The sequence below is a fragment of the Aedes albopictus genome, chromosome 3, assembly GCF_035046485.1.
Source record: "Aedes albopictus strain Foshan chromosome 3, AalbF5, whole genome shotgun sequence".
Taxonomy (NCBI): domain Eukaryota; kingdom Metazoa; phylum Arthropoda; class Insecta; order Diptera; family Culicidae; genus Aedes; species Aedes albopictus.
The window spans coordinates 107,066,895-107,091,980 of NC_085138.1; the positions used below are offsets into that span (position 1 = coordinate 107,066,895).

The 25,086-nt window shown below is 43.5% G+C and overlaps 1 protein-coding gene across 1 annotated transcript; it reads left to right on the forward strand.

The window, feature by feature from the left end:
* Nucleotides 1-15,942: 15,942 nt before the first annotated feature.
* Nucleotides 15,943-18,479, forward strand: LOC109416038 (serine protease 7). Its single transcript, XM_019690004.3, has 4 exons — nt 15,943-17,329; nt 17,393-17,654; nt 17,718-17,911; nt 17,968-18,479. Exons 1-4 carry the CDS (start codon nt 16,417-16,419, stop codon nt 18,369-18,371), a joined length of 1,773 nt encoding a protein of 590 aa, XP_019545549.3. The 5' UTR covers nt 15,943-16,416; the 3' UTR covers nt 18,372-18,479.
* The last annotated feature ends 6,607 nt before the right edge of the window (nt 18,480-25,086 follow it).

Below are 25,086 nucleotides of genomic sequence, written 5' to 3' on the forward strand. Positions count from 1 at the left end.
TGAGAATGGTCCTCAAGTCAATCAGTTTCACCCGAAATCAAGGTTTTAAAGATGGGGTAATTTTCCAATTGTTGCACGGGTAAAAACTCACCTAATGTTACACATTCCATGTTATTCTTATGCGGTGTGTCACAATTGACGAACAAGGATTCCTTCATAAATTTCTCCAGGAGTTTCTTTAGGAATTGCTCCAAAGATTCACCCAAAAACTCCTTCATGAATTTATTCAGAAATTCCTCCAAAAAAAATCCATCAGAAATTCTTCCAGACTCTGGGCTTCCAGCCTCTGGGAGTTCCTTCAGAATTCTTTCAGAAATTTCTCCAGAAAGCTTTAAAAATATCTCAAGAAATTCCTCATAATATTCCTCAAAAACTTCCTCCAGGAATTCTTCCAGAAATTTATTTGGTAATACCTACAGAATTAATTGCAGGAATTCCTTCATAATTCCCTCCAGGAAATCCTCTAGGAATTCCTCCGGGAATGTCTCCACGGATTCCTAAGAAACATCCTCCAGGAATTCCTTCAGATATTCCTCCAGGAATACCTCCACGGGTCCGTCCAGGAATTCTCCCAAGGATTCCTTCAGGGATGGCTGCAAAAATTCCTTCAAGGGTTTCTGCTCAAATCCCTCCAGGGATTGATCCTCCAGAAATTTCTACTAGAATGCGTTTCCTTCAAGAATTTCATCGGAAATTGCTCAAAAAAATCTTTCAAAAAATCCTCCAGGAATGCGTCCGGGAGTTCCTCCAGACATTGCTCCAGAAATTCCTCCAGAAATTCCTCCAGAAAAGCCTCAAAAAATTATCCAGAAATTTCTCAAAAGATTCCTCCAGGAATTCCTCCAAAAAATCTTCCCTGTATTCCTACATAAGTTTTTTTAAATACATTGTAAATTACCTCCAGAAATTCCTTCATATGTTCCTCAAGGAACGCCTCCAGGGGTGTCTCCAGAGATGCCCCAGAAATTCCTCTATGGGTTCTTCCAGGACTTCTCCCAACGAATCCTCCAGGAATACCTCCAGGAATTTCTCTCAGAATTCCTCCTAGATTTCCAACAGGGATTCCTCCCGAAATACTCCAAGAATTTCTCGATTAATAACTCAAGGAATTCTTAAAGGGATTCCTCCAGGAACTCCTCCAGGAACTCCTCCAGGAATTCCTCCAGGAAATCTTCCAGAAATTCCTCCTGGAATTCTTCCACGGATTCCTCCAGAAATATTTCCTGAAGTTCATCCACGGATTCTCCAGGAATCCTTTCAAGGATTCCTTCAAGAATGTCACCAGGGATGGCTCTAGAAATTCCTTCAAGGATTCCTCCTGAAATTCCTCCAGAGATTCATCCTCCAGGAATATCGCCTAGAATGCGTTACGGATTCCTTCAAAAATACTTCCCGTAATTCCTCCAGGAATTCCTCCGCGAATTCGTCCAAGAATTCCTCCAATAATTTCTCCAAGAATTTCTCCAGGAATTTCTTTAGCAATTCCTCAAGAAATTCCTCATTCTGGAGATCCAGGAGTTCCTCCACGGATTCCTGAGGGAATTCTATCACGCATTTCTCCAGGAATTCCTCCAGGGATTCATCCTTGAATTCCTTCAGAGATTCCTTAAGGATTCTTTAAAGCATTCCTCGAGGAATTTTCCTGAGCTTCCTCCAAAAATTCTTCCAAGGATTCCATCAGGGATGCCTTTAGGTATTTCTTAAGAAATTTCTTCACAGATTCCACCAGAGATTTCTCTAGGAATTTCCCAAGGCTTTTTCCAGAAATTCTTCCTGGGGTTCTTTTAAGAATACCTCCATGGATTCTTCCTGAAAATCCTCTAGGAATTCCCCCTGGAATGCCTCCATGGATTCCTCCAGAAATTCCTCCACGGGTTTATCCAAGAATCCTTCAAAGGATTCCTTCATCCTTCAGGAGTGCCCCCAGGGATTCTTCCAGAAAATTTATTCAGGAATTACTCCAAAAATTCTTCCAGGGATTGCGCCAGGAATGCCTCCAGAAAATCCTCCAGGAATTCTTCCAGAAATTTATTTGGAAATACCTACAGAATTAATTGCAAGAATTCCTTCATAAATTCCTCCAGGAAATCATCTAGGAATTCCTCCGGGAATGTCTGCACGGATTCCTAAAAAAACATCCTCCAAGAATTCCTTCAGATATTCCTCCAGGAATTCTTCCACGGGTCCTTCCAGGAATTCTCCCAAGGATTCCTTCAGGGATGGCTGCAAAATTTTCTTCAAGGGTTTCTGCTCAAATCCCTCCAGGGATTGATCCTCCAGAAATTTCTCCTAGAATGCGTTTCCTTCAAGAATTTCTTCAGAAATTGCTCCAAAAAATCTTTCAAAAAATCCTCCAGCAATGCGTCCGGGAGTTCCTCCAGACATTCCTCCAGAAATACCCCCACAAAAGCCTCAAAAATTTATCCAGAAATTTCTCAAAAGATTCCTCCAGGAATTCCTCCAAAAAATCGTCCCTGTATTCCTACATAAGTTTTTTTTAATACATTGTAATTTACCTCCAGAAATTCCTTCATATGTTCCTCCAGGAATTCCTCTAGGAATGCCTCCAGGGGTGTCTCCAGAGATTCCCCAGAAATTCCTCTATGGGTTCTTCCAGGACTTCTCCCAACGAATCCTCCAGGAATACTTCCAGGAATTTCTCCCAGAATTCCTCCAAGATTTCCTACAGGGATTCCTCCCGAAATACTCCAAGAATTTCTCGATTAATAACTCAAGGAATTCTTAAATGGATGCCTCCAGGAATTTCTCCAGGAAATCTTTCAGAAATTCCTCCTGGAATTCATCCACGGATTCCTCCAAGAATCCTTTCAAGGATTCCTTCAAGAATGCCACCAGGGATGGCTCTAGAAATTCCTTCAAGGATTCCTCCTGAAATTCCTCCAGAGATTCATCCTCCAGAAATATCTCCTAGAATGCGTTACGGATTCCTTCAAAAATACTTCCCGTAATTCCTCCTGGAATTCCTCCACGAATTCCTCCAAGAATTCCTCCAAGAATTTCTCCAAGAGTTTCTCCAGGAATTTCTTTAGCAATTCCTCCAGAAGTTCCTCATTCTGGAGATCCAGGAGTTCCTCCACGGATTCCTGAAGGAATTCTATCACGCATTTCTCCAGGAATTCCTCCAGGAATTTATCCTTGAATTCCTTAAGAGATTTCTAAAGGATACTTTAAAGGATTCCTCGAGGAATTCTTCTGAGCTTCCTTCAAAAATTCTTCCAAGGATTCCATCAGGGATGTCTCTAGGTATTCATAAAGAAATATCTTCACAGATTCCACCAGAGATTTCTCTAGGAATTTCCCAGGGCTTTCTTCAGATATTCTTCCTAGGGGTCTTTTAAGAATACTTCCATGGATTCCTCCTGAAAATCATCAAGGAATTCCCCCTGGATTCCTCCAGAAATTCCTCCACGGGTTTATCCAAGAATCCTTCACAGGATTCCTTCAGGATTACCTCCAGGGATTCCTCCAGAAAATTTATCCAGGAATTACTCCAAAAATTCTTCCAGGGATTGCGCCAGGAATACCACCAGAAATTCTTCCAGGAATGCCTCCAGGGGTGTCTCCAGAGATTTCCCAGAAATTCTTCTATGGGTTCCTCCAGGACTTCTACCAAGGAAACCTCCAGGAATCCCTCCAGGAATTTCTTCCAGAATTCCTCCAAGATTTCCTACAGGGATTCTTCCAGAAATTACTTCAAGAATTTCTCCATGAATTACTCCAGGAATTCCTCAAGGGATACCTCCAGGATTTTCTCCAGGTACTTCCTCAATGAACTCCTCCATGAATTCCTCCAGAAATTTCTCCAAATAATCCTCTGGCGATTCGTCATTGAAGTCCCCCAGGAATTCCTCCAGGAATCCCTCCAAATATTCCTCCTGAAATTTCTCCAGTAATTTCTCCTCGGATTCCTCTAGGAAATCCTCCTAGGATTTGTATGGGCATCCAGGGATTCCCCCTGAAATTCCTCCAGGGATTTATCCAGGTATTTCTCCGTGAAATCCTTCAAGAATTTCTTCAGCAATTCCTTCAAAAGTTCTTCCTGGAAATTCCAAAAGATTTCTTCTAGAAATTCCTCTAGGAAATCCTCCAGGAAGTATTCCAGGAGTTTTCCATAACTTCCTCCAGGAATTCTTCCTAGCATTCCTTCAGTAATGCCTCTAGGATTCCTATTGAAATTCCTCCAGGAATTGTTCCAGGTGGATAAGCGATTCACAAAATGGGCTACGGAATGCTATTTTGATGCACAAACAGCAAAAATGTTGCATGACATAAAATTGTGACGTATACAATGCCTAGATAATACAATGAATACCAAGAAGGTACATAGAAAATTTTAAAATTCGCATCGGTCTAATGGAATACTGATTTGAAGCATGGCATTCAAAGATGGTGCTTGATGTCAGTATGAAGCACTAGAGTCGACATTGATGTGCAGAATCTCAAAAAATAATCATGGTGCAATGGATGGCTCACCATGGCATAGTGAACACCACGATTGCGCTTGATTAGCTTTGGTAGTGCACGGAATTTGACGATGGTGCATGATTTCGCATAAGACACATAATTGATACAAAGATAGATGGTGACTAGATGATTCTGTGAATATCATGGTAGTGCATGGAATGCATTGAAGCAGCATCATGTCAGAATGGTGCATTAATTTCACCATGATTCTGTTATACTCAACATGTTTCATGATTAGGTGCACGAATTGCGAAAATGGTGCACGAACCTCAATGTGGCGCGGAAGTATACATGATCCAGATACATGGAATGCTATTTAGAACTCCAAATGCCAAAATGGTGCATGAAATTCAAATGTGAACCACATCCCAAGCAACACGCATGTCATATAAGAGTTACGACAGCGCTAGTTTTGGTTGTATAGAAGTAAATTCGACGTTATTTTAACACAATGCTAGAATAACGTCGAAATAACTCCTATACAACCAAAACATGCGCTGCCGTAACTCTTATATGACATGTGTGTTACTTGGGATCATTATAGTACATGAGATGTATAGATGATTAAATGAATACCAAAATGGATGGCTCTGAAGAAGGTGCATGATGTGCACGTGCTGCAATAGTTGTCACCGTTATTCACTGATTATCAATATGTTGCATGATTAGGTGCACGAGTTGCAAAAATGGTGCATGGAATTAAATGTGGTGTATAAATTAGCATAATCCAGGTAAATGAAATGTTATTTTGGTGTTCTAAATACTAAAATGGTGCACAGATTACAAACAAAATGTATTCAATGTGATGCTTACACCATAATGGTGCATTAGATATCTAATATATATTATAAACGCTGATATAGTGCTTGGGAAGTTTTGGTGGTGTAAGAAATGATGGTGCATGGTATCAGTGTGATGCATAAGATACCTAATGGAATAAAAGACAGTGCAAAAGATCAGCATTATGCGAGGACATCTAGATGTTTTTGTGGATATCACCGTGGTGCATGGTCAGCTTTTAAGATGGCGCATGATGTAAGTGTGCTGTATGTGCTGTCGTCACCGTTATTTAGTTATTCTCAACATTTTGCATGGCTAGGTGGACGAATTGCAAAAATGGTGCTTGGAATTCAATGTAGACACCATGGTTCACGTACAAGTAATACAGTTTTGAAAAAAAAATCTTTTGTTAGTATGGTGCATTAGTTGCCACCGTGGTTCAGTGATTCTCAACATTACCTGGTTAGATGTAAGGTGCAAGAATTGCAAAAATGAATTTTATGTGGTGCGTAAGTCAACATGACATGGAATGCAATTTGGTGTACGATATGCTAAGATGGAGCATACAAAGCACAAATGTGACATAAATGCTTAGCAGTTATATAAGACGAGATGTTCAGCTGGTGCATGGAATTTGAAGATGTTGCATGATGTCAGTGTGCTGAATTTGATGGCAATTGTACAATAAGTCTCACCAGCCGTAAAAAAGTTTAGCACCGGAAAATCAACAAGAGAAGAATGCGAACCGATACCAATGGCGACGACCACAGCGACGAAAAGGGACTTGCGATTGGAAGCTCGGTACGTGGAACTGCAGATCTCTCAACTTCATCGGGAGCACCCGCATACTCGCCGATATACTGAAGGACCGCGGGTTCGGAATCGTAGCGCTGCGGGAGGACGTTTGAGGTAATCATACCATCTACCAGAGTTGCGGCAACATACGTGAGCTGGGAACAGCTTTTATAGTAATGGGCGACATGCAGAGACGCGTGATCGGTTGGTGGCCGATCGACGAAAGAATGTGCAGGTTGAGGATCAAGGGCCGATTCTTCAACATTAGCCTAATAAGCGTGCACAGCCCTCACTCCGGAAGCACTGATGATGACAAGGACGCATTTTACGCGCAGCTCGAACGCGAGTACGACCGCTGCCCAAACCACGACGTCAAGATCATCATAGCGGATCTACACGCTCAGGTAGGCCAGGAGGAGGAATTCAGACCGACGATTAGAAAGTTCAGCGCCCACCAGCTGACGAACGAAAATGGCCTACGCCTCATCGATTTCGCCGCCTCCAAGAACCTGGCCATTCGTAGCATCTTCTTCCAGCACAGCCTCCCTTATCGTTACACCTGGAGATCACCCCATCAAACGGAATCGCAAATCGACCACGTTCTGATTGATGGACGGCACTTCTCCGACATTATCGACGTCAGGACCTATCGTGGCGCTAATATCAACACTGATCACTACCTGGTGATGGTTAAACTGCGCCCAAAACTCTCCGTTATTAACAATGTACAGTACCGGCGGCCGCCCCGGTACGATCTGGAGCGACTGAAGCAACCGGATGTCGCCACCGCATACGCGTAGAATCTCGAGGCAGCGTTGCCGGACGAGGGTGTGCTCAATGTGGCCCCTCTAGAGGACTGCTGGAATACAGTCAATGCAGCCATCAACAACGCAGCCGAGACCACTATTGGGTACGTAGAACGGAGTCGACGAAACGATTGGTTCGACGAGGAGTGCAGAGCGGTTCTGGAGGAGAAGGATGCAGCGCGGGCGGTAATGCTGCAGCATGGAACCCGACAGAATGTGGAGCGATGCAGACAGAAGCGGAAGCAGCAGACCCGCCTCTTCCGGGAGAAAAAGCGCCGCCTGGAAGAAGCGGAGTGCGAGGAAATGGAACTGCTGTGCCGTTCACAAGAAACACGTAAGTTCTACCAGAAGCTCAACGCATCCCGCAAAGGCTACGTGCCGCAAGCCGATATCTGCAGGGATAAGGACGGGAGCCTCCTGACGGACAAACGTGAGGTGATCGAAAGGTGGAAGCAGCACTTCGACGAGCACCTGAATGGCGAAGAGAATGTAGGCACGGAGGACCAAGGCAGCGGAGGAAATGACTATGTTGGTGCAGCAGAGGACGGGAACGAACCAACTCCCACGCTGAGGGAAGTTAAGGATGCTATCCAGCAGCTCAAAAACAACAAAGCAGCTGGTAAGGACGGTATCGCAGCGGAACTCATCAAGATGGGCCCGGAAAAGTTGGCAACCTGTCTGCACCAGTTAGTAGTCAAGATCTGGGAAACCGAACAGCTACTGGATGAGTGGAAGGAAGGGATAATCTGTCCCATTCACAAGAAAGGCGACAAGTTAATGTGTGAGAACTTTCGAGCGATCACCATTTTGAATGCCGCCTACAAAGTGCTATCCCAGATCATCTTCCGTCGTCTTTCACTTAAAGTAAATTAGTTCGTGGGAAGTTACCAAGCCGGTTTCATCGACGGCCGGTCGACAACGGACCAGATCTTTACCGTACGGCAAATCCTCCAGAAATGCCATGAATACTAGGTCCCAATGCACCACCTGTTCATCGACTTCAAGGCGGAATACGACAGTATCGACCGCACAGAGCTATGGAAAATCATGGACGAGAGTAGCTTTCCCGGGGAGCTTACCAGACTGAACAGTAGTGTGGGTCATCGGAACCGTTTTCTCAGATCAAAGCTTTTTTGGTTCCGTTTCGGGTCCTGAGTATCTGTGCAAAATTTGAGCACGATCGGTTGCGTCTACACTTTGCGCATTTCAAATGAAATTTGTATGGCATTTTGTATGGGAAAACATACTTTTTTGCATTTTAGTCATAAGTTAAAAAAGTTTGTCTGAAACTTTCTGACCGATACAGTAAAATGATAGCCTAGGATGTTCTGAAAAACTTTGTTGAAGACCGCAAAGCGATCCGATGCTTGTGAAAAAAGTTATATACAACGAACCGCTTGCATGTGTTTATGTTTTAACATGTAAAGGAATAAAAATAGCAACAAAATCATGCTGTTTCGCCAAGCAATGTCAACACTATAACTTTTTCCATACGCATTAGATCACTTCGCGGTCTTCGACAAAGTTTTTCAGGGCACCCTAGGCTATGTTTTTACTTTAAAATTCGAGCTTGTTATGAGAAAAATGCAAAAAAGTGTGTTTTCCCATGTAAAACCCCATACAAACTTCAAACGCAATGCGCAAAACGTAGACATAACCGATCGTGCCCAAATTTTACACACTCATTTGGGTCCTGAAATGGGATAAAAAAATCTTTGATCTGATGGGATACCATTGAATTTTCATATTTCCATATAAACGATGACCCACTCTACTGAACAGCGTAAGGATTTCGGGTGAACTATCCAGTTCATTCGAATCTCGACGGGGACTACGGTGATGGAATTTCCTGCCTACTATTCAACATCGCCCTGGAAGGTGTTATGCGACGAGCCGGGCTCAACAGATGGGGTACGATCTTCACGAAATCCGGCCAATTCGTCTGTTCTGCGGATGACATGGATATTATTGCTAAAACATTTGGAACGGTGGTAGAACTGTAACTGTACACCCGCCTAAAACGTGAAGCAGCAAAGGTCGGACTGGTGGTGAATGCGGCTAAGACAAAGTACATGCTGGTAGGTGGGACTGAGCGAGACAGGACAAGCCTTGGCAGCAATGTTACGATAGACGGGGATACTTTCGAGGTAGTAGAAGAATTCGTCTACCTCGGTTCCTTGCTAACGGCTGACAATAACGTGAGCCGTGAAATACGAGGGCGCATCATCAGTGGAAGTCGTGCCTACTATGGGCTCCAGAAGAAACTGCGGTCAAAAAAGATTCACCCTCGCACCAAACGTACCATGTACAGACGCTAACATTGGCGTATCTAGGATTTTTTCCTAGGGGGTGCCTGTGGGGTGCTAGTTTCAGAGAACTTGATAACTTGATTAGGTATAAGGCAGCATCCATTTATTACGTAATGCTAAAATCGACATTTATCGACCCCCTCCCCCCTCCGTAACGCTTTTTTGTATGAAAACCCTATAATTTTTGTATGGGTCGTAACGCTTGGCCGTACTCCCCCTCCCCCTAGAGCGTTACGTAATTTATGGACGGCGCCTAATACATGGAATTTGTATTTTCAGTTTGAACTTTACAATCATCCCAACCCCTTTGTTTTGTGAATTGAATACATTGATTAAGAATACATTTTCAGATCAATTATTAGAAGTGTAATTCTCTTGAACTATGAAATATCCACTAATTTGCGTGTAACTTGTATTCATCGTCACATCCTTTTTGTTTATTGCATGATAACAACCCTTATAAAACAGTTTTCAAGAACAATTGTAAGAGTCTTTTTTTCCTCCCCTGTTGTGGAAATTAGGCCACTGCGTCCAATAAGCTGAACTTTTGTGGCATTGTAAGAGATATAAATACTAAATTGCAAAATCAGGATACATATTTGCATTTTTGGTTTGACCACAACATTATATTTTTCTCTTCGGGATTCTGATTCTATGCTATAGTATATTACTTTCGGCAAAACATTGTTTCGGTAATTCCTCAGGGAATATTTCCGGCAATTTATTTGGAAATTGTTTTGCATTTTATTTTAACAAGGACTTCTCTTAGAAATCTCTCAGTAATTCCTTTGAATTTGGCAAATTTCTTTAAGGTTTATTTGGTAATATGTCTGGAATTTGATTCTTAACACCTTTTACGCATCCTTTGAAATTTCATCGGAAATTTCTTCGGCAATTCCACTTGGAGTTTATTTGGCTTTTTTTATTTCATTGGCAAATCTTTTAAAATGTTTTCTCGGGAGTTCCTTCGCCAATTTTTTTTGGTAGTCTTTCAAGCGATGTTTTGTTATTGTCAGCAATTCTATTGATATTTGCTTTTAAAAATTCCACAATTACTCTTTAGGCTATTCCTAATTCCTAATTCGACATTGACTCTGGGAACTTCCTCATATTTTTTTTGGAGCTGTCTTCGGCAAGTCGTTCTATTTTTTTCGGATTTTCGTCGATTTTTGATGATTTCGGAAATTTCTTTGAGAATTTCTTCGATTTTTTTTTTGTAAATGCTTGTGAAAATTTGTATAGAATATATTTTGGCAATTTATTGTGAGATTGGATTCGGCCAATTTCTTTAAAAAGCCGTACTATTTTCATCAGGAATTCCTCTGGTAGTTCTTATATGAATTCTTTTTGGCAACTACCTTGAAAACTCTAAGGTAATTTTGATGGATTTTTTTCCGGCAATTTCTTTGAGAATTTTTCAGGAAATTTTTCGTGAATTTCAAAGGTTTTTCTTTAGGCAAGTCTTTTTGCTAATTTTTGAATTTCCAGTTCAGCAATTTTCGGAAGCAATAAATAGAAATACAATTAAATCATAAGGAATTACAAAAGTAATCACGATAAAATTGCCTGAAAAATTTGCAAAATAGCTGAAAAAGAAATTGCTAAACTAATTACGGATGAATAGCCATTGAAATATGAAAAAAATGAATAAAATTGTTGATTGCATTCCCAAGAAACGTAACCAGCTGAATATCAGTTTCTTAATCAAAGTTTGCTTAAGAGTGGTTTGTTTCTCTGCTATACACTTATATGTTTGTTGGGTTCTAATGAAACTACCATAGAAATAAAAAAACAACCATGACTAAGGAACCCTTAAAGAAATGGCAATACTGCGGTTTAGCAAATACGGAGCCGAGTGTTCTCGAATCCCAACAGAACGCGATTTTTTTTTCCACAAATTCATCTCTGATTTTGTCAATTAGCAACATTCAGTGCCTTCTAATTAATTACAAGTTTTTCCCGTACATTCCTATAGGATTATACTAGAGATTTCTCTAATAATACCTCCTAGGATTTGTCCAGAAATTCCAACTATTCCCGAAGTTCATTTAGGGATTCTATAGATTTCTATTGGGAATTCTCAGCTAGAATTCCTTGAAGAAGGCCAAGAGGAGTTCCAGGTGTAATACCATGATATATTTCTAGAGTAATCCATGAATTCCTGAATGAGTCTTTAGAAAAATCACTGGAAGAATCAAAGGTATTAATGGAAGTATCCTAGGTAAACTGCCTAGAAGAATCCCGGCAAGGATTCCAGGAGAAATCACTGAATCTGAAGGAGACCTAGGAGGCATTCCTGAAACATTAGAAGCAGCAGGAATCGCTTAAGCAATCTTAGGAGGAGTTCCGGGAGAAGTCCAACAAGAAATATTTAGAGAAATCCCAGATTTTTTTCTAGGATTTCCAGGAGGACACACCAAAGGTACTTCTACAAGCCTCCTAGGAGATCCCAGCAAGTTTTTGAAGGAATTCCTGCAGAAATTTTTAGAAGAATCCTTAGAAAAATTCTGGGAGGTATTACAGTAAGAATGACTGGAGTAGTCCTAGGAGGTTGTTCGAAGAACCACAGCAGGAATAGCTTGAGAAATCCAGCTGAAATTCCTGGATGAAGGCCAAGAGGAGTTCTTGTAGGAATCCCACGGGAAATTTATGAGAGAATCCGTGGACAAAATATCTTGGCAAGAATTCCATGAGGATATTCTGGAGGAATCTTTGGATAACATCTCTGGAGGAATTACTGGATGAGTCCTTAGAGAAATCCCTGGTGAATTTCTGCTAAAATTCTAGGAAAATTGCCTGGAAAGGTCTCAGCAAAAAAGCCAGGAGAAAGCTCGCAGCATAATTTCTGAAGTACCGCAGTTAGGATTTCTGGAGGAAGAATAGCTGGAAGAACCACATGAATTGCTTGAGCAGTCACAGCTGGAATATCTGGAGGAATTCCTAGAACTCCGGGAGCTATCATAGAAGTAATTTCTAGAGAAACCCTAGAATTAGCAGTGCCAGGGGTATCTTAAGAGAAGTTCTTCTGGAGCGGTCCTGGTGTGATGGTTTGAACACTTGACTATCACGCCGAGGACCTGGGATCGAATCCCACTCCCGACAAACTCACAAAATGTGAGTTCTTCCTTCGGAAGGGAAGTAAAAGCGTGGGTCCCGAGATGAACTAGCCAAGGGCTAAAAATCTCGTTAATACAGATAAAAAAAAAGAAGTTCTTCTAACAGATTCCTGGAAGAATACCTACAGTTCTCCTTGAATAAATCGGTAGAAGTATACTGGAGGAATCTCTGATGGAATTGCAGGACGAATTTCTGGAGGCATCTCTGGAAGAAAGTATTGCAGCAAGTAAGTATGCCAGGAGAAATCCCTAGAAGTATTTCTGTAAGAGTCCTAATGGGAATTCCTTGAAGAATTCCAGCTTTAATTCATGGAAGAAGGTCAATAGAAGTTCTTGGGGAATTCCCCTGTGGAATTTCTGGAAGAACCTCTGTAGAAAGTCTTCGATATATCATTGAAGAAATGTATGGAAGAATCAATTAAGGGATTTTATAGAAAAATCTCAGGGAGATCTTCCGGAAGAATTTGTGGAAGAACTAGTAGAATCCCAGAAGGTACTACAGTGAGAATTTTTAGAGAAGAGAAATTGCGGGAAAAATCGCAGCAGGAGCTTCTTGAGAAATCCTAGCCACAATTCCTGGATGAAGACCAAGATAAGCGCCTAGAGGAATTGTCCATGAGAAATTTCTGGAAGAATCTCTGAATGAAATCTCTGAAGGAATCCCTGGAAGAATCACCGGAGGAACTTCTGAAAGGATCAAAGGAAGATTGCTTGAATAATTCCACCAGAAATTCCTGCAGAAACCCTAATAGAAATTTTGAGAGCATTTTTTAGAAGAATTCCGAGAAGCTTCATGGTAAGAATTTCCATAGAAGTTCTAGCAGAATTTTCTAGTATGTAAATCCCATCAGGACTGCCTGGTGGAGTATCCTAAGGGAAGTTTATTGAAGAAATATAGGGAGGAATCCATAAAGGAAGCCTAGTGAAATCACTGTACGAATAGATAGAGGTATTTCTAGAGGAATCTATGGAGAAGTCTGTTGATTGTTGTTATCAATAACCAAAACGCCAAACGCACAACAGTTATAAGTAATTCCGGGTGTGCTTAAGTTTTGTTCAAATGTGCCATTAATAAATATTGGAATTATTGTGTGAAGTTTTAAGATTTAGGTGACTGTCAAGGAAAAAATCTAGGGGGTGCCAAATTTGATCTAGGGGGTGCCAGGCACCCCTGGAACCCCCCCTAGCTACGCCAATGGACGCTAATAAGACCGGTGGTTCTCTGCGGACACGAGACATGGACGATGCTCGATGAGGACCTTTAAGCACTCGAAGTTTTCGAGCGACGCGTGCTCAGGACGATCATTGATGTCATGTAGGAGAACGGTGTGTGGCGGAGAAGGATGAACCACGAGCTCGCCGCACTCTACGGTGAACCCAACATCCTGAAAGTGGCTAAAGCTGGACGGATACGGTGGGCAGGGCATGTTGCAAGAATGCCGGACAACAACCCTGCAAAGTTGGTGTTTGCTTACCATCCGGTTGGTACAAGCAGACGTGGAGCGCAGAGAGCACGATGGGCGGACCAGGTAGAGCGTGATCTGGCGAGCGTTGGGCGTGACCGACGTTGGAGAGCTGCAGCTGCAAATCGAGTATTACCCGAGCAGAGGAAAATATCAAAATAATAACAACGAAATCACAAAACCTGTTTTTATATTTCGGTTTGTTATTATTAACTTATTAAGTCATCACCGTTCCATAACATGTTCTGTTGGGAAATCTTATTTTGTTATGATCGTGCTCTTGGTATATTTTCTTTAAATTACATTTCAATAACATGTTTTGTTGTAGTACAAGTTCAGTTATTATTGTGTCATTGAGAATGTACAAATGGTTGATCATTAATATTACAACATAACTAGCTTTGCAATCAAAACTACACCATTCGAGATTTTCGTTGTTCACAGCATTCCGTGAGGAACTGTAAGAGAAAATATTATTTTGTCATCAGTTCCTCTTCTTTTATTGACATTACGTTTTAACTGTGACAGTGCCAACTTATCAGCCTTTTGTTTTATAAGCACTTTGAAAAGTATACCTGTTTTGTCCCGAAAATAGAGAGTGTAATAGAGTGTTAGCCATTTTATGAAACATGTTGGATCAACTGGTGGAATTCAACGATGAACAACACATTTTTGACAAAAATGTAAAAAAAATAAGTCATAAAGAACTCCATTGATTATTTTAGGACATTTTATTTTTATTGATTTCACTGCATCGAGCCCACTTAGATTCACTTGGATAAATGTGTCAATCAATGAGGTAATAATGTTAATTAATCTTATAAACAATGAACCACCTAATAAAGGGTTTCAAAATGACGGTAGTTTTTCATTGTAAGTTGTTTGGAAAATAAACGAAAACTATTGTTTCTCTCTGTTTTCAATAATAAATCGCTTGCGACAACAATAGCGTGCCAATTATGATTGAAACATTTAACAATAGATCCTATTGTTGCGTATCCCATTGAATGCATATGGGACTTTGGAGGAGTTCCTATCCGCAACAGAAAAAAAGCAAATTTTGTTTTCAGATTGTTATCAATAACGTATTCATATCAAAATTTGTTATTGAAATATTTTAAAAATTCGCTGTTATTAAGTTGTTATTAAAACTAACAAAACATGTTATTGAACAGGTCTTCCAGGAACATTTTTTTGTTATATTTTTTGTTATTTTGTCGCTTATGACAGACAAGTTTATAACAGGGTATGTTATGTAAATAACATGAAAATAACTTTTTCCGCTACTCAGTTATTTGTCCAAAATAACACATTTTATTATGCTGTTGCTATTCCCTTCTGCTCGGGTATGGCGGCAAATTGTTGATTCAGTATTATCATGAATTCGATGTTAACTTAATCAATGAAATGTAACATTGGATCATGGCAAGGTTTCGAAGCCGTGTTCTGAATCTGGCTACAATTATCCTCCAATTAATTGGTTCCCACTTCATTAGCGCATCTTGAATGTGAGCTCCGAGTAGGAAATCCAACTCCACGGTAACGACGAGCGTGTTTACCTCGTAAGCCAGAGTGTTGGCCCGTCTCCAATCTGCGTTCTCCATAGTTCGGACTTCACTCAGTTCTAGAATCCCAAACTTTATACGGTATGTCTCATTGGCTAGTTGTGCCAGTTTACCCTACTGGGCTAGGGTTAATCCAAGTTCCTATTCTTGTCCGTTGTTTCGCGTAAAAAGTCGTTGCCGTTGAATCAGTTCGTCATCTTTCACTTTCGGTATCTGCAACGGGTTTTGGGTTCCGGAAACACTAGGTTGTTAGCCTAAGGTCACCTGCCCAGTCAACCAGACAAAGTATAAGATGTTGCATAATATGTTAAAGTGGAGGCGATATGCGTACATTTTACATGCGCCTAAATGGAGGCATGCACGCATATGGCCTCCACTTTATCATCTTATGCAACATCTTATACGATTACTGGTTGTCTTGGTGTCCACTGTGATGGGACTTCCACCTTAGGTATAGATTCCGGTGGAGGAAAATTTCATACTCAGCCGCTGGGTCCCTGAACAAACGCTGTTTGAGCCGCACTTTCTTGGTGAACAGACGCTCGAGACGAACCTCCTCAATCTACCTGAAGTCAGAAGGACAACAGTGCCCAGGGTGCACTACCAGCCAAACACACAACTCTTAGCTCGCGGTCTTTGTCATCGATTGACTCGTGGGAGCATGAGGTAGGATCTTGTGAGGACCAGAGCTATGTTGGACGCTCTCCTTATCGATTCACCGTTATACAGTCCATAAACTTTGTTCTTTTACATCAGATTATTGACCCATCAGTAGTCGCGCTAGTGTATTTTGTACAACACGTTGTAAAAACTTGCTTATTATGGTTTTCGATCGCGCGACTATTTGTTGTTTTAACATTTTGAATCCCAAATAAAAGCATATCTTCCTGCTGCAGTCATTCACCTGCGTTTAAGCATCGCTCGCATTCTAATGTTCACATCAAACGCCTGGTCGACAAGAGAAGAAATAAACAAGTTCCTAGCCAAGCCAATCGTAACTAGTAAAAAGCAACAGGTTTGGTTGCTTCAGTGCTGTTCGAGTGTTTAACTTGAGTGGACGGTGTTTTATTTTTTTGATTTAATATAACATAAAGTGCATGATGATTCGACCGAAAACATCATACTTTTCTGCATTGGTACTGGTATTACTGTTCAGCATCAACTCAACCCACCAGGAAAATCCCCTTCAATGTGGGATTCCCCAAATCTCCAAGACCGAGCTGATAGTGCAGGGTCGCGACACTGCAGCCGGTGATTGGCCTTGGCATGCAGCTATTTACCACAGGGAAGGTCCGTCGGAGAATTACGCTTGTGGTGGAACGCTTATCAGTGAACAGTTCGTACTAACGGCAGCGCACTGCACCATCAATCCTCGAAATCGGTACAAATTGGCGATAGGCAAGATCTTTGTGCGACTTGGAGTATACGATTTGTATGATTTGAACACGCAGGCACTGCAGCAGCATGGCATCTATAAAATTCATCAACCGGCCAATTTTACCGGCTTGGACTTCAGGAGCGATATTGCCATCCTGGAACTGAACACCTTGGCAAGACTCAACGATTATGTTCAACCGGCCTGTGTGAGTGTTGCCGACAGTCTTACGGGACAGCATGGAACTGTGATAGGCTGGGGAGTAACTGAAAAGGACGTTACTTCTCCGACATTGAAAAGCGCTGGAATGCCAGTTATCGATATCGCGGATTGTTTGGCAAGCAATCGAGATGTGTTCGGTGCAACTCTTGATAAAAGCATATTCTGCGCTGGCTACTTGAATGGAACTAACGTCTGCAATGGAGACAGCGGCGGAGGAATATTCTTCCAAGTGGCGAACGCATGGTATTTGGGTGGAATTGTATCCTACTCCCAAAAGCGTGATAATAATGACCTATGCCACACCAAGAGTTACGGAGCCTTCACCAATGTTCAACTGTACCTGCCTTGGATTTCGTCGGTAACAAATCTTACGTTCGGTAACGCCGATGATGAACTAACAGCAGAGGATTTACGTAATATCTGATTCGATCTGTGATATAGTTATCCTTTATGGTATATCGCTTTAATTCCTTCAGGTCCAGATTTCGATCATTGCGAAGTGATAGAGCCGGACCCATCAGCAACATATCCCAACTTACTACCTCGTAACTGCGGCCGTTATACCGTCAACCGCATTGTCCAGGGTAGCAGAGCAAGCGTTTTTGAGTTTCCCTGGATGGCTCTTTTCAGATATAGCGTAGATCCAGATCAAGAACTAGAAAACATTTGTGCAGGTACCCTCATCAATAAACGCTACGTTCTCACGTCAGTCAATTGCGTCAAATCCAGCAAAATGCCGTGAGTAACTAGGTAATTGAACTGGTTTTTAGAATTTCACCTGGTATTTCTACACATTTTCAGTTTAAAGGTTCGGTTAGGTGAACACACGATTGGAAACGACAGAGATTGTAATGGCGTTGGCGAGGATAGCGATTGTGCTCCACCGGTTCGTGACTACGGCATTGAATGTGTTATCCGACACCAACGTTTTCATCCACGATCGAGAATTCACAACATCGCTTTGGTTCGACTGAATAGAGATGTAGCGTTTGATGGTAATGAATAGCTAAGACATTTTCCAGAGCTCGACACTACTCATTTCCAATCGTAGATCACATTCAACCGATTTGTTTACCAGCCACAAAATCCCTGGAGTCACTCAATCCCGAGAGATACATCGTAACGGGTTGGGGTGCAACCGGGGATCAGGACCGATATTCCAAGATTTTGCGGAAAGCAGTGGTCATACCGGCCGAGCGTTCTGGCTGCCAGAGCTGGATGAATGTCATTGGGTGGCAACTGGAGCCGAGTCAGCTTTGCGTGGGAGAAGCGGATGGCGCAGATGCGTGCCGAGGGGATGGGGGTGGACCCCTGGGCTACAGTGCCAACTACCATGGGCAGAGCTTTGTGCAGTTTGGAATTGTCTCGCATGGATCTGGTTGCGGTGTTTTGCCGTCCGTGTACACCAAAGTGGCGTTCTATATGCCCTGGATAAGGGCGAATATGAAACCGTGAGAGCAATAGAAGAAGTTGGAAGCGTATGATTAGGATTGAACTTTACGATGTAAGCCACATTGGTTTTAACAATGTTGTAAATACACTGAAACCTGTTTTACGAAGTAATTCTTCGCAAATTCTTATTTCAAACATTTTACAATATCGTCTACCCCAGTTGGTTTGAACTAACGGAGTTCAATTTTAATTTGAACTTTAAGTAACCCGATGGACATCGAATAACCCACTGCTGGTCACCTTATTTGCTGTTAGATTCTGAGCTCCGTTCCACCCCGTTCTATGAACAGAATGACGTTTGAATTATTTTTAGTTTAATCAAAGTGCAGATTAGCGGGGGTCAAATAGAAAAGTTATCAGATTAGACGCAGTCATAGCAGTGCGGGTTGGCCCGACGGTATCCGTTTTTTTTTTGTACTCTTAATTCATGTGTCGGCGTCTAATATCACATTCTAGGTTTCCATCGATAATGGGGCACGTTCGGTGTAGTACTAGATTTGTAGTAATGAGCTGAATTTTAGCATGGTGGGAGAGTCAATTCTCTGTTTCTGCAATGAAATGGGGCAAAAAGCGTGGGTATTATGATTCCTTGCCTAATTTGATGATGTTTGAGCAAAACTTTGGATAACTATGTTGTTTATATTGCAAGAAATGGATAAAACAACAATACTATTGCCCAAAGTTTTGCTCAAACAGCATCAAATTAGACAAGGAATCATAATACCCACGCTTTTTGCACTATTTCATTGCAGAAACGGAGAATTGATCTTCTCACCATACTAAAATTCAGCTTATTACCACAAATCTAGTACTTCACCGATCTGTCCTATTGATGAATAACACTTAAACTTTTTGGTACGCCTTATTGACAGAATCAACATTTTATGTATACACGAGAAAGAAATAGATGAAAGAGGAGGCAGCTTGCCTCCTCTTTCTTCCCACTCGTTCCCTTGCATGTTTAGGAGAGTGAGTAAGAGAAAAGAAAATGTTGGCTCCGCCAATGGTATGCCTCCTTGCAATCATGTACTTCGTCTTGGTAGAGTCTATTGCCACTACCTGCTGTCTCTCTCTTTCGAGGAGCGAAAGCTTTCTCAACTGTCCTACGATCGTTACCAATGAGATCAGTATCATCCGCAAAGTCGAGGGGCATGTGCGACTACTGGAAGAAAGTGTTATTTCTCTGCACTTCAGACCTTCTAACTGCTCATTTGAGTGCAATGTTGAACACCAAATTTGAAAAGCATCACTCTGCTTTAATCCATCCATTGTAACAAACAAGGAAGACACTTCGACTGCGATATGATCACTTGAGATCTCGCATTGTGCCTATCAGTCTAATTATTTTCGTCGGAAAACCATGTTATGATGTTTCCTACCAAAGCTCGTTCCCTTTCGAAAATTTTCTAAGATCATCAACATCCACACGGTGGGCTGCAAAACGGTGAGTCGATAAGGAGAGCGTCCAACATAGCTCAGGTCCTCACAAGTTCCTACCTTGTGCTTCCAGGGGTCAAGTGATGACAAAGACCGCCAGCTAAGAGTTGTGTGCTTAGCTGGTAGTGCAGCTTGGGCATTGTTGTCCTTCTGACTTCAGCTAGATTGAGAAGGTACGTCTCGAGCGTCTGTTCACCAGGGAGGTGCGGCTCAAACAGCGTCTGTTCTGGCATCCAGCGGCTGAGTAAGAAACGCTCCTCCACCGGAAGCTATACCTAAGGTGGCAGCCCCACCACGGTGGATAGGGACCTCAGATCAACAACCTATTGTGTCCGAAACCCAAAAAACCGTTACAGAAACCGAAAATGAAAGAATACGAATTGATTCAACGGCAGCGACTTTTAGCGCGAAACAACGGACAACAATTGGAACTTGGAATGTATTAACCCTAGCCCAACAGTGTAAACTGGCCCAACTAGCCAATGAGGCATGCCGTATGAAGCTTGAGATTCTAGGACTGAGCGAAGTCCGCTGGCCGAACTTTGGAGAACACAGATTGGCGTCGAGGCAAATTCTGCTATACTCTGGCCTACGAGGTGAACAAACTCCTCGCCACCGTGGAGTTGGTTTTCTGCTCAACGCTCTTGACCACCCTGCGTTCATTAAGTGGGAGCCTATTAATGAGAGGATACATACATTACTTACATTCATTTGTTCAACATCACATTTAAGACAAGACATAATCAACAATAGTACGCCACAATACTCGGTTTGTGGCTGCCGCTCTCCATCCTCGGTCGCGCCCAATGCTCGCCAAGTCACGCTCCACCTGGTCCGCCCATCGTGCTCTCTGCGCTCCACCCCTTCTTGTGCCAACCGGATCAGTTGCAAAAACCAGCTTTCCAGGGTTGTTGTCCGGCATTCTTGCAACATGCCCTGCCCACCGTATCCTTCCGGCTTTGGCCACCTTCTGGATGCTGGGTTCGCCGTAAAGTGCAGCGAGCTCGTGGTTCATCCTTCTCCGCCACACACCGTTCTCCTGCACACCGCCGAAGATCGTGCTTAGAACGCGTCACTCGAAAACTCCGAGTGCTTGCAGGTCCTCCTCGAGCATGGTCCATGTCTCGTGCCCGTAGAGGACCACCGGTTTTTTTTTAGCGTTTTGTACATGGTGCAGGGCCCATATAGCCGAGGCGGTAAACGCACGGGTATTCAGCATGACCATGCTGAGGGTGACGGGTTCGATTCCCGGTCGGTCCAGGATCTTTTCGGAAAGGAAATTTCCTTGACTTCCTTGGGCATAGAGTATCTTCGTGCCTGCCACACGATATACACATGCAAAATGGTCATTGGCAGAGGAAGCTCTCAGTTAATAACTGTGGAAGTGCTCATAGAACACTAAGCTGAGAAGCAGGCTTTGTCCCAGTGAGGACGTTACGCCAAGAAGAGGAGAGGAGAGGACATGGTGCACTTGGTGCGTGGGTGAATCTTTTTCGACCACAGTTTCTTCTGGAGCCCGTAGTAGGCCCGACTTCCGCTGATGATGTGCCTCCGAATTTCACGGCTCACGTTGTTGTCAGCCGTGAGTAAGGATCCGAGGTAGACGAATTCCTCCACCACCTCGAAAGTATCCCCGTCTATCGTAACATTACTACCCAGACGGATCCGGTCGTTTTCGGTTCCGCCTACCAGCATGTACTTTGTTTTGGAGGTATTCACCACCAGTCCGACCTTTGCTGCTTCGCGTTTCAGGCGGGTGTACAGCTCTGCTACCGTTCCAAATGTTCTGGCGATAATGTCCATGTCGGCCGCAAAGCACAAAAATTGACCGGATTTTGTGAAAATCGTTCCCCGGCTCGTCGCATCACACCTTCCAGAGCAATGTTGAAGAGTAGGCATGAGAGTCCGTCACCTTTTCGCAGTCCCCGGCGAGATTCGAATGAACTGGATAGTTCACCCGAAATCCTTACGCAGTTTTGCATACCGTCCATCGTCAATCAGTCTAATCAGCTTCCCAGGAAAGCCATTTTCGTCCATGATTTTCCATAGCTCTGCGCGGTCGATACTGTCGTATGCCGCTTTGAAGTCGATGAACAGGTGATGCGTTGGGACCTGGTATTCACGGCATTTATGGAGGGTTTGCCGTACGGTAAAGATCTGGTCCGTTGTCGACCGGCCGTCGATGAAGCCGGCTTGATTTATTCCCACGAACTCATTCGTTTTAGGCGACAGACGACGGAAGATGATCTGGGATAGCACTTTGTAGGCAGCATTCAAAATAGTGATCGCCCTGAAGTTCTCACATTCCAAATGGTCGCCTTTCTTGTGAACGGGGCAGATTACCCCTTTCTTCCACTCCTCCGGTAGCTGTTCGGTTTCCCAGATCCTGACTATCAGCCGATGCAAACAGGTAGCCAACTTTTCTGGGCCCATCTTGATGAGTTAAGCTGCGATACCACACGTTATGTCCAAAGGGAAGTATTATGAAAACTGAATGTACCTCAAAATTTATTTGCTAGAGCCATATTTTTGGACCTCTAGATTCAGAAAATGTGTAGTTTAAAATAATCCATCTTGGGTTTTTTTTCCATACATTTTTATGTGGGACGAAATTGACCTTAAAATGACTTTTTTAGATATTTGTATGGAAAAATAGGGAAAAAATATCAAAAAAACCCAAGATGAAATATTTTATTTTCCTCCGTTGCCGTGGGCTCCCGTGCCTACGTTCTCCACGCCGTTCAGGTACTGATCGAAGTGCTGCTTCCACTTTTCGATCACCTCACGTCCGTCCGTCAAAAGACCTCCGTCTTCATCCCTGCATATTTCGGCTCGCGGCACGAAGCCGTTGCGGGATGCGTTGAGCTTCTAATAGAACTCCTGTGTTTCTTGGGAACGGCACAGCAGTTCCATTTCTTTGCACTCCGCTTCTTCCAGGTTTCGCTTTTTCTCCCGAAAGAAACGGATCTGCTGTTTCCGCTTCTGTTTATAACGTTTCACGTTCTGTCGAGTCCCTTGCTGCAGCATTACCGCCCTCGTTGCGTTTTTTTTTCCAAAACCGTTCTGCACTCTTCGTCGAATCATTTGTTCCGTCGATTTCGTTCCACGTACCCGATGGTGCTCCCGGCTGCGTCGTTGATGGCTGATTTCACTGTACTCCAGCAGTCCTGTAGAAGAGCTTCATCGAGCTCGCCCTCGTCTGGCAACGCGGCCTCGAGATTCTGCGCGTATGCTGAGGCGACAGCCGATTGTTTCAGTCGCTCTAGGTTGAACCGTAGCGGTCGCCGGTACCGTACATTGTTGATGACGGAGAGTTTTGGGCGCAGTTTGACCATCACCAAATAGTGGTCGGAGTCGATATTGGCGCCACGATAGGTCCTGACGTCGATAATGTCGGAAAAGTGCCGTCCGTCAATCAGAACGTGGTCGATTTGAGATTCCGTCTGCTGTGGTGATATCCAGGTGTAACGATAAGGGTGGCTGTGATATTTTTGGAGGCGGCGAAATCAATAAGACGTAGGCCGTTTTCGTTCGTCTACTGGTGGGCGCTGAACTTACCAATCGTCGGTCTAAATTCCTCCTCCTGGCCTACCTGAGCGTTTAAATCTCCTATGATGATCTTGACGTCGTGGCTTGGGCAGCGGTCGTACTCGCGTTCGAGCTGCGCGTAAAATGCGTCCTTGTCATCATCAGTGCTTCCGGAGTATGGGCTGTGCACGTTTATTATGCTGACGTTGAAGAATCGGCCCTTGATTCTCAACCTGCATCTGCACATTCTTTCGTCGGTCGGCCACCAACCGATCACGCGCCTCTGCATATCACCCATCACGATGAAAGCTGTTCCCAGCTCGCGTGTGTTGCCGCAGCTCTGGTAGATGGTATGTTTACCTCTAAACGTTCGCACCATGAATCCTGTCCAACACCTCCTTCAGCGCTACGATGCTGAACCCGCAGCCGCAGTAGATCGGCGAGTATGCGGGGTGCTCCCAATGAAGTTGAGAGATCGGCAGTTCCACGTACCGAGTTTCCAATCGCAAGTCCTTTTTGTTCGCTGGGGTCGTTGCCGTTGATCTCAGTTCGTATTATTCTGTTGCTGATTTTCCGTTAAAATTGTTTTTTTTTACGGCTGGCTCGAAGGGCCTGACACCAACCCGGAGTACCATAGTGCACAGTTGAGCTTAGAGTCCTTCCCTGGCACTCGGACGTAGATCAGCCGCCCCTGACATGGGGATCAGACACTGTTGTGAGCCGCTCCTCCTGGAGAACAGACGCTCAGGTTTGCCGAAGAAAACCCCCCGCCCTTAACTGTCAGTTTATGACCAAAGTTCTAACCGGAGTTGGTTACCCGATCTTCCCTAAGGTTGCTCATAATTTCCGGTCGGTACCACGAGGAGGTAGGGATAGGAGTTGCTGGGCAGAGGCTAGTGGATCACAACGGGATCTTAATTGCGCAGCATACCCAGCCTTTATCGTGCCTAATGAGAGGATAATTGTAGCCGGATTCAGAACACGAGTTCGAAACCTTACCTTGATCCAATGATACGCACCAACCGATGCTGCCAAAATGCAAGGCAAAGAGAACTTTACTGCCACAGCCAACTGGACAAGATTCCGCTAGGTGATCCTTATGGGCGACTTCAACGCGAAGGTTTGTTCGGAAAACTCGATCGGACTATTAGCACGTCATGGGTCGCCATGGTCTCGGAGAAATGCGCGAGAACGGAGAGCTGTTTGCAAAGTTTTGTGGCAACAACGACATGGTGATTGGGGGATCGCTCTTTCCTCATCGACCAGTGCACAAAGTGGCATGGGTATCATGGTGATTGTGTAACGGTACATCAAATCGACCACATCTGCATCTGCCTCACATAGGGACGGATCTTTCTTGATGTGCGGAACAAACATAGCACCGACATTGCGTCCGATCATCATGTCTTAATCGGCGAGATGTGGCTGCGCATCGCTCGGATCCATCAACAGAAGGAGAACATCGGGCGACGGTTCAGCACACGCCGACTGGAAGACGCTGCAGTGAAAATGTCCTACGTCGAAGAGCTAGAAGTGCAGAAGATTAATGGAGTGCCATCAAGAACGCCTTCATCGCCACCGGCGAGAATAATTTAAGTTAGCTACGCTCCCGGAAAAAGCAGTGAATCACAGACAGCACCTGGAGGAAGATAGAGCAGTGAAGGAACGCCAAAGCCGCGATAGAGCGAGCGAAAACACGAAGAGCCAAAGCCGTAGCTCGTCAGCGCTATTCCGGCTTTCGAGAAGGAAGTGA

What these genes read in the sequence shown, in the direction of transcription:
- LOC109416038 (XM_019690004.3), top strand. Translation starts at nt 16,417, where the DNA reads ATGATGATTCGACCGAAAACATCATACTTTTCTGCATTGGTACTGGTA. An exon ending in GTCAAATCCAGCAAAATGCC is followed by an intron (nt 17,655 to 17,717) that starts GTGAGTAACTAG and finishes ACACATTTTCAG; the next exon opens with TTTAAAGGTTCGGTTAGGTG. An exon ending in TAGAGATGTAGCGTTTGATG is followed by an intron (nt 17,912 to 17,967) that starts GTAATGAATAGC and finishes TTCCAATCGTAG; the next exon opens with ATCACATTCAACCGATTTGT.